General features: G+C 38.6%; 1 protein-coding gene and 2 long non-coding RNA genes across 4 annotated transcripts in view; 2 read left to right on the forward strand and 1 right to left on the reverse strand.

Annotated features, from left to right (window-relative positions):
- Positions 1–3,532: 3,532 nt before the first annotated feature.
- Positions 3,533–4,482, forward strand: LOC138029834 (uncharacterized). 2 transcript variants are annotated; one of them, XR_011127940.1, is made up of 2 exons: positions 3,533–4,277; positions 4,348–4,482. It is a non-coding gene; the product is annotated as an uncharacterized lncRNA (long non-coding RNA). The 2 variants fall into 2 exon arrangements; XR_011127941.1 differs by having other exon boundaries at positions 3,533–4,268.
- Positions 4,483–5,061: 579 nt separating this feature from the next.
- Positions 5,062–7,456, reverse strand: LOC138029838 (uncharacterized). The gene is made up of 3 exons (XR_011127945.1): positions 7,285–7,456; positions 6,509–6,832; positions 5,062–5,697 (listed from the first exon to the last, which is right to left on the reverse strand). It is a non-coding gene; the product is annotated as an uncharacterized lncRNA (long non-coding RNA).
- Positions 5,813–9,812, forward strand: part of LOC138029715 (hemicentin-1-like) — a 28,073-nt gene continuing 24,073 nt past the window's right edge. Inside the window, exons 1-3 of the mRNA XM_068877470.1 lie at positions 5,813–6,441; positions 6,771–7,124; positions 9,336–9,590. Coding sequence (XP_068733571.1) covers positions 6,342–6,441; positions 6,771–7,124; positions 9,336–9,590 — 709 coding nt within the window. The 5' untranslated portion in view covers positions 5,813–6,341. The remainder of the gene's footprint in view (positions 6,442–6,770; positions 7,125–9,335; positions 9,591–9,812) is intronic.

Here is a 9,812-nt window from a genome sequence, read left to right on the forward strand (position 1 = left end):
AAAAAAACATTTCAACGCGAAATCATCTTCAATTAAAGTGGCCAAACGACTACTGGCAGCCATTTTGTCCGTCAAGGTGATTATCGGCTGATAATCCGAGATAGCGAACCAATGAGAGCGCGCGATTTTGTATAATCACCTGTGTGCTTATACTAAGCTGCTTTACTGCTCATCTGTATGGTCTAGCACCTCAGGAAAGAATATCGTTAAATTGCGATTGGTCCAAAACGTTGCCGCGCCTATCATGACAGATACAAGGAAATTCGATCACTTACGCCAGCTTTGAAAGAGTTGCGCTGGTTGCCTGTTAATTAAACAACGTATTGAGGTTTCCCAACGCACGACCTGGAATTCACGGCTTCTGAATATTCCTTTTTTAGTATATACCAAGAGAAAATGGGGGACAGAGAGGGAGGCTCAAGGCGTTGGCCGGGATATGTTATGTGTTATGTCCACGAAAGTTATTTTTCGACGAGCGGAAGTCTGTCTTCTAAGACGTCCGCATGCAGTCTTGCCTCGCTCTCAGGTTCTTAGTGAAAAGAGAAAATGATGGCGCACGTGGAAGGCTGATGAATATATATTTTCTTTCAAACGTCGGACCGAGGTTGGCCTGCATGCGGACGTCTCGGAAGACTTCCGCTAATCTAAAAATAACTTTCGTGGACATGACATATCCCAAGGGCTGGACCGGGAGCTTCCTTCTCTGTCCCCTCATTTTCTCTTGTATATACTCACTCAGTGATCTTGATGTTTCAAGCAATCTGATTGGTTCGCTATCTCGGAGTAATTGAGCATTATTTACTTCCTAAGATGCGTGATCCAAACAAAACAGAACGGCCGGCGTAAACTTGCTTTCTGAGTCCTAAATATTGAGAATACAAGATAATGCTATGCTATAGAATACAAAGAAGACCTCAAAATTTGGCCGGAAAGTTTTCAAAGGTAAGAGCATGAAGAGTTTATACTTTTTCCAACCAGTGTTAGACTTCGTTTTTCCAGATAATTATTTCTGAAAATTAAGGAGGCTCGAAAGGGTTTTTAGCTGCGCGCATGTAACCTACACACGCCATAACTAAGAAAAACACGCGTCAGCTGAATGAATCAAATTTCTATCAAAAAGCATGCAGCGCGCGCAACACACCGGAAGAGAAAATACGGCTTAAAATCGCGCGAACCGGAAATAAAGCCCTCGGAAAAAATTGTCTTCATCTCGAAATTTTGCTCGGTGACCCATCTTGATTTTTTGCATGCACGTATCATTCACGACGGCACTTTAACCAAAAAAATTCCAGGAAAGTTATCTGGTACAATTTTCTGTAAACTATAAAACGCCCTTTTTTGATGTATTCTACAAGATAACTTGTTGTCATATTCTCTAAGAAGTTAAAGAATTTAGTGAGATTTCCAAGAAATAAAAACGGTAGGTCACCGACTTAGTTTTTCAGATAATTTTCAAAAACTGAAATTTAGAGGGCCTTTTTGTGAACCTACCGTGTTGCCATGGTAGCCGATATGACATCATAAGGGCCTTAAAGTATTACCCAACAATAGAATTCAAAAAATATTTATAGTTTGCTTAGACTATTAGACTATGAAATATCCTTCTTTGGTATCTTTCATCGTTTCACAAACACTATAGCAACGAAATAATTTGTTTCCCTCAGAGTAATTCTATTTTATAGGGCTGGTAGCCCAGCAAAACGAATTTGTTATTGAAATCGAGAAAGTTCTACATGGCTCACAGGCAGCCCAAGCTCACGATGCGAGTAGTTATTATTTTTATAATCTTTATGCAAATGTTCAGCGAGTGAAACGAAAATGACTCCCCTCAATGTCGGGTTTTCTTTTCTATTGTCATCTCGCTTCTCAGCTCAATTCCAAAAAGCGATAACTCGCTTAAAAAGCTTCGGATTGAGCTGAGAAGCGAGATGACAAATAGAAGAGACAACAAGACATTGAGGTGAGTCATCATCACAGTATGTCTTATGATTCTAGAATTCTACCCGAAGGAGGCGTAACTGCGCCAAACAATGAAATGCGAAGCTCGGAGTTCGGATGTCAGAATTTTCTGCAAGAAAAAAGCGAACGATGTAACTTAAAATCTGTCTAAATTCACAGAACTTTCACATACCGGCACGAACGTTAATTATAGCAATTTAGGTTGTTCGTAGCGCAGTGCATTGTGGATAAACGTAGTGCACGTTTGTAAAAAGTGGTGAATTCGAGAAGTTTCGGCACGTTATTTTAGGGTGTTTAGGCGAAATCTTAGGTTAATCACGAGTTTAAAACTCGAAAATGGTAATGTGGAATTCCTTTTATTACTGATGAAATTATCGTTTTATCACAAACAAGATGATTGTGAGCAAAAATTAATAACTTTATCCAGGCTATTTGCCATAAACTTGAAAAACGTCAGGCCGACGTTTTTCAAGATTACCCAAATTGCAGTCCGTTTCAATCCTGTCCATTTGTGTCGATCTATGCTTCTCTTTCCCTTTGCTGTATTTCTTTTATGTTGTTCAACAGTTCTTAGAGGTTATTGCAATGTTTCATTGTACTTTTTGGGCATTTTGGGTGTCAAGAAATTACATCATTCATTTTGCGTGCCATAAAAGTCAAAGCTCAAAATTTTGCCAGTCGGGTGTCAAGTAAACACAGTTTTAAAATCTGATGAAAAAAAGGAAGTGATTTTCTTATTCACAGGGGCACTTTGGGTGTTGCTATTCCCTCCCATTGCTCGCCAGAGCTCAGCTCGCTCCGAAGCAGTAAGTATGTTGGATTTTGGTTGAGATTGTAAGTAAGTGAGCATGGTCAGTTAAATTTGCCGTGATTTTACGAATTATATATTGTTTTTTATTTGCTTCTTTTAATATTTTTTTCTTTCGAAGATACCAGCACCGTCACCAATCCAAAATCCGACTGAGAAATAAATTCTATCTACATGCATGTATGCAATTACGGCAGAATACACCGCATTCTCTGACTTGTATATCGAGTAAGGTTTGGCGGGTTTTGAATAAAACCCAGAATAAAATAAAATTTACTTTTTAAATTCAGCAGTTTGGAAAGCAACATTTCAAGTGAACTTTGTAGCGTTAAAAAATAGGTCAGTGTAAAATACCGACTGTAGACAAAGGTTAAAATGAAGACTAACGTTAAAATGACAGCTGCAACCCTAAAACTTATACTGCTAAATTTATGCCAAGAAGAATGTTATCCCTTGCGTAAAATGCTAGTCGCAGCCCTAAAACGCGCATGCTGCACCTATTCCGCACTGATATTTTCATTAATCCCTCTATGACCTGTAGCTTCTTTCGGTTATCAGAGCTACTACAATAGGTGCATTTTTTCTGTTGTATCATCTATTGTTTCGTTCTGCAATCACAGACTGCGTCTGGAAGGTACAGGGCCTCCCCAAAACGAGGATCAGGATACCGTGAACTATCTTTTATTTAACGGCTCTCCTTATTGGTTTAGAAAACAATAGGCACAAGACAACATAAAACAGAAAGAATCGAGCCTAATTCTTCTCGATACAACAGAGCAGAGAGACACATCAGTGAGAGGTTGTTAAGAGGTGTGTGATAATGACCGAGTTGTGGTAAGTGGTGTGTTCACTCCCATATGGTCTAGTGGTTAGGATCCGGCGCTCTCACCGCCGTAGCCCCGGTTCGAATCCCAGTGTGGGAAAGACGGATGGTCGTCTGACGTTTAGTGAATAATTTGACGGGTTCCAAAGGACACCAAGACAATGGATGACGTCGTGAGAAACAACGCTATATATAAGTAAAGACCGTGAGTTGTTTTCGCAGTGTGCTTTTTTATCCTTTGTCCATTTCTGGTGTGCAGTGTGCGTTCTCTACTGACCCATTAACCGAATTGGAGGGAAGAAAGCAGTTAGCTGTTGACATAGTGTGATAGGGAATGAATTCAAAAGAACCTACAGTACAAGCGGCGGATGTAGAACTGATAGGCCCAAAGATAAATAAACAAAACCAAAAGTGTCTCTTTGCCCTAATCACTCTACAAACGTGTTGTTTCAGGTCTATGGGAAACTTTTGGCTTAGTTGTTCTCCTGACCTGTGGAGTGTGACCTGTGTTTTAGACCCATCCACATAAGTTAATCAACGCTGTGGCCCCGGTTCGATTCCCGGTGTGGGAAAGACGGATAAAAAAAACTGACGTTTAGTGAATAATTTGACAGGTTCTCTCTTTCCAAAGGACACCAAAACAATGGGTGACGTCACGAGGAACAACGCTATATATAAGTAACGGCTGTGAGTTGTTTTCGCAGTGTGCTTTTTTATCCTTTGTCCATTTCTGATGTGCATTGTGCGTTCTCTACAGACCCATTAACAGAGTTGGAGGGAAGAAACCAGTTCGCTGTTGACATAGTGTGATAGGGGATGAATTCAAAAGAACCTTCTGGAGGAGCGGCGGATGTAGCACAGGCGTAAAGATAAATAAACAAAACCAAAAGTGTCTCTTTGCCCTAATCACTCTACAAACGTGTTGTTTCAGGTCTATGGGAAACGTTTGGCTTAATTGTTCTCCTGACCCGTGGAATGTGACCTGTGTTTTAAACCCACCCACATAAGTTAATCAGAATGCAAATAAGCACCCTGTCCACTTGGTCAATGACGTAACGTTCATAGGTTTTGGGTTTTTTTCATCTTTTCTCTCACAGCCGTCATTAGTTTGAATACATCTGAGCATTTTCAAATCAGGATCATTCCTGTAGTGTCGCTTACTCCTTGATAATCGAACTGTTTCAAGAAAGAGAAGCGATCCGGGCTTGCTCTTTCAAAAAATATTAGAATGCAATAGATTTCGCAAATTTTTTCGCGATTCAAAAAGGTTTTTACTTCTTTTAAATATATCAAAAGATGTTTTTGAATTTAAATACCGTAGGACAAGCGGTATTGCGTATGGTATTAAGCCTCTTACAAAACTATACCCTACCCCCTCTTTTATTATTCTTTTGTCAATGTGCAAATTAGCCTACCAAGCCTTATTTTAGAGCAAGTATTCTTTTCAATTTACTGTATGGTATCAAGACTTAGTAGGCAAATTTGTACTTGGACAAAAGAATTATAAATTGACCGCCATTGATGAAAAAGGTCTATGTTATTTGGGATAAACAAAATGCCCATTCCATCGGACACTTTGAAAGTTGCTACCTTCAGTAAGCAAAGATGAATTCCCCTTCTTTCTCTTGAAGTAAATGCCACACAATTAATTATAACCAGCAGCCTTTGTCGCATTTAATGATTTGAAAATGGTCGCTAATAACGAAACTTCATGATGAAAACAACTTTCATTTTGATACGACATTCTATTTCCGTTGGCCTGTGACGTAGCAAGTCACAAATCCTCTTTTGACAGAGGAATCTGATAAGTCCGAGATGATCATGATGAAGTAAGAGACTCTCGTGTCTCTTCTGACACTGACTGAAATCGAAATTTAGGTTAAGCAGAAAAAGCCACAAATTTTCAATTAATTATCTGAAATAGGGTTCCGCAAATTTCTTATCGCCTAGAGCCTAGTGACATTTAATAATGAATTTCGATAAACCTTAGCAAGGTGTATCAAAACCGTGCGTCCGTTACAGCGGAAACGAGTGAAAAATTGGACTACCCAATTAACAAACTTGTTAAGAGTTTTATCACTGCAGGAGGTCGTCTTCATTGGGGTTCCTGAAAATAAATGCAAATATTACCGATAAGGAAATAAAGCTAGTTTGATTATTCTTGCATTCGTAAACCACCTCTTACTCCCCTTAGGATGGAGCCGACCTCTCATCTTTTGTCTTTTTGTCATATTCAGATTCGGGGAGCCTGGGGGTTTCCTAGAGTATGAATTTTTCCTCAAAGATATTGATAGTTAAAGATACTCTATTATTGCCGTTAAACGAAACATGTCATCGTAAGAATTTCATCGAGTGTTTATAATAGGGTTTAAATGGACCAGACCGGAATCTTGAAGGCATAATGCAACGTTTAAAGAACTTAAACATGGGTTATGTGGGTAGTTAATCAGCATTCGATGCATCTGGCAAGTTGTGCACCAACCTAGATCCTAGCTGAATAAAATAGCTATATAATTCAAAAATTATATATATAGAAGAAAAAGCTGTAAATAACATTCGTGACTTTAAGTAAACCCATTAGAACCCCAATTAAATCCGATTGGCAGATTTAGGGGATTAAACAATCGGAACTTGTCGTTACTGGAGAAAGCAATTGATCTGTGAAGGTGCATTCCAAGCATAGTGATAATGTAAAGTACGTGTCTCTTATTGTTCTTTCGCTGAACCCGAGCGTCTTGCTAGCGGTCAAGCATGGTGTCGTTGTGTGAATCCATTAGGTTGCTGCTCCTTTCACACAAAGAAACATCTCTATTTATCACGGTATCATTAATTTTGTTTCTCCAGTCATCAGGTAATTTGCTCAGTATTGCGCATCTTTTCATTTCCTTTAAAGAAGGGAATTGGAAAATCAAACATACCAAGCAGAGCCAACAAAATGGACGGTGGTCAAATCTTATCTCGCGAAAAAAGTACTGAGTTTTGTAGTTTCTGCCCTGTTCCAATTGGTAAAATGGTTTCCTGCTTTGCTTTTGCCAAGGTTTCAAAGAAATAACTTTATCTTCGCCATCTCGGTGTAGTTTCCGGCCTTCATGTGATAGTACAATGCAATCATATGTTAACCATAGATTGCAGATGTCAGGTGTAGAAACGTAATCAATATAGATCTGTTCTTCTTTGCAGCTATTACCTGGACGAAAACACCTGCGAACCCTGTGTCCGCGACTCTTGGTAAAAACGTCACCCTAGAATGGAATTACACACTTACTTCCACAAATGTACTGGACTATTTCGTCTTGCTTAAACGCCAGGGTAGCCATTTGACAAAAATTATGAAATATGATAAAAGTGGGATAGTGTTTTATGATTCCTTTAGCGAGAAAGTTGTGTTGCTGCAGAGAGGAACACCATCATTTATGCTTTTGAACTTGAAAATGGATGACAAAGCTGAGTACTGCTGTGAAGTGAACACGAGGCCTTCTGCCAATGGAATGCAAGGACACAGCGAAGTAAATTGCACTCAACTGATAATACTAGGTAGGTCTATTCTGAATCAAGACGTCCTTCTAGAGTCTTTCGTCAGCCAAAATGACCTCTACTGTATTAAATGGTGTCTACTCTACCAGATTTTTTATTCTTATATGGAAAATTCGGCGTATTGATGGCATAAATTTAAAACAGTTATACGAACACGAACCTGGAGATTGTTAAGTGGAAACAGGGAAAGTACCAAAAAGTGTTCTCTTTCCATTGTTACTTGTGTTTAAAGTCCCAATAGAAATACTGACGGCTCCGGGATTTCGTTATTTGACTAATTTCCATCCTTTGTGTTCACAAGGAATTTCCAGCTAAGCCGCTTAAACTTTATATATCAAGCGTTTTTTCTTACACTTTCAAATTACCCGTTTCCATGCTTATCATGCCAGATTTTTCTAATAAAATGCCAGTAGAATTTCTGTCTTTTGATCTTTTATTGCCGGGGCTTTTAAGTTTATTCCAGTTGCTAAAGCAGTATCATAGTATACAGTTAAATGTTGATCCTCTTAGTGAAGGACTGATCATAGCCTGGGAAAACACAATTTCATTCTTTAAGTTTATTACAGGGTTATGTCACGTTATTTTAGGGTGTTAAGTGAACATTTTTAGTTAATCACGTGTTGAAAACTCGAGAATGGTAATGTGGAATTCCTTCACTGATAAAATTATTTGTTACATCACAAACAAGATGATTCTGAGAAAAAACAAAAAACGTCGGACTGACTTTTTTCAAGATTACCAAAATGCAATCCGTTTCAGTCTTGCCCATTTGTGTCCATCCATACTTTCCTTTCTTTCCTTTTGCTGTATTTCTTTTATGTTGTTCAACAGTTTAAAGTGGATGTTGCAATGTTTCAATTTACTTTTTGGGCGTTTTGGGTGTCATTTAATGACGTCATTTTGTGCGACATATCCCCTCTAAGAGCTGTCGAAGCACTTATTTTCCTCACATATCATGGCGCATCTTTTAATGCTGAGCGCTTGAAACGAATCGTTAGAAGGGAACCAGATAAAAGGATGACAGTTTCGGTAGTTCATTTATTAATTTATTACTATTTTATATTCATTTGTTTATTTATTTACTCAACTTCACTTCACAATAGACACTTCTACGAAAACCTCTGACAATACTTACGTAACCTACAGTGTTTATACATACGCTGTATAATTCACAGTACAACCAAGTTAGGTTTGGTATTTTAACCGAATCTAAAACCTTAAACTTCACTGCTGGTTTCCTTTGTAAAGCAACAGTTAATTTCAAGTCATCTTCGCGGCGAAAAGGCTGAATAATAAAGGTCGAATTGGTCGCTCTAAAGAGAGATTAATGTTAATCAAATTTATAGATTAGGCATAAACCCAGACGTACTCAGAGGACGGACACGAAAGATGAAACATCTGTTTTTTTTTCGTTTTCGTGGATCAAAACATATTGTTTGTCACCAGCACGGCTCGCTTGACTAGAATATAAGGCGATCAACGTAAATCAGGGGCACCCATCGAGAATATTGTTCAAAACCACTTAGACATAGCATCGTTAACCGTGTTTTAGTATTTAAACGGTAGATATATGCATATTTGTGTCCCCAAAAAATTTTTCAGCTGTTCGGATTTCCTAGCTGAAAGTCTAGTGATCCGAAAACTATAGGGATCAAAACTTACCGTTTCGAAAATTTCAGCCAGAAAAAAGGCTCCCGAAAATTCTAGGTGACCTTTTTAGGGTAAAAATCCGTAAAAAATGGGCAATTATACCATTTTTCAGATGTTGGAAAATCCTAAGAGAGGCAGTTAAGCAAGAAATTTTACAACAAATGTTCCGAAAATTCTAAATCTCAAATCGTCTTCCGAACAGATATTGAAGTTCCGAAAATTGACGTTGGGTGCCCCTGGTAAATGGAAAAGAGTCACAATTCCAGGAGAGAAATTCCGACATGACGGACGTCGATATGAAAGCACAAATTGGTTGAAATGAGAAGGCCATGAAGCTTTGGAGTTGTGGTTTATTATGCATGCCAGTAACAGTGCAGTAATTGGCAGAAGCTGTTGTGATAATCCTGCCTACGAACAAATCACTAATGCTGAAAGTGCACAATTTGCAGAAAAAGCTATCCATTGAAAATTTGAGCCAAACCCCGAATCAACATTTGTTTTCACAAATCAATCGGTGCCAAATTAGATGACCTCTGTGAGTAACTCTTTCTTTGTTTATAGGGCCTCCTACGATTACTGTGATTTCGCCCAACCAAACAGTCAACGAAAGTAATGACGTGAGGCTCTCTTGTCACGCAAGTGGCACTCCTCCACCCTCAATAACGTGGTCAAAAGCTAGTAACGAAGAGAAGACCCTTAACTCAAGCACGGTCCTTTCATTGAAAAATATAAACAGGAACCAGGATGGTTTGTATCTGTGCACTGCAATTAACGGGCACGGCAAAGCAATTGACTCAGTCAGAGTCACAGTTCATTGTAAGTATCGCCTATCTGTTTCGAGAAAATGTTGAAGATTTTGTATGCAGATGAATAACACTGAGGAAAGAGCAGAAAAAACAAACAAACAAAAAAAGAGCATGATACTTTCTTTTTTGATCACTTTCGGATCGATGTACTCTAATACAGTCTTTGTCAAGTTCCACTGACTTGCGATCGCTTGCGATTTCATACGTAATCATTGAAAAATTCTCCGCCCTG

Source organism: Montipora capricornis, chromosome 13 (genome assembly GCF_036669925.1).
Source record: "Montipora capricornis isolate CH-2021 chromosome 13, ASM3666992v2, whole genome shotgun sequence".
NCBI classification, from domain to species: domain Eukaryota; kingdom Metazoa; phylum Cnidaria; class Anthozoa; order Scleractinia; family Acroporidae; genus Montipora; species Montipora capricornis.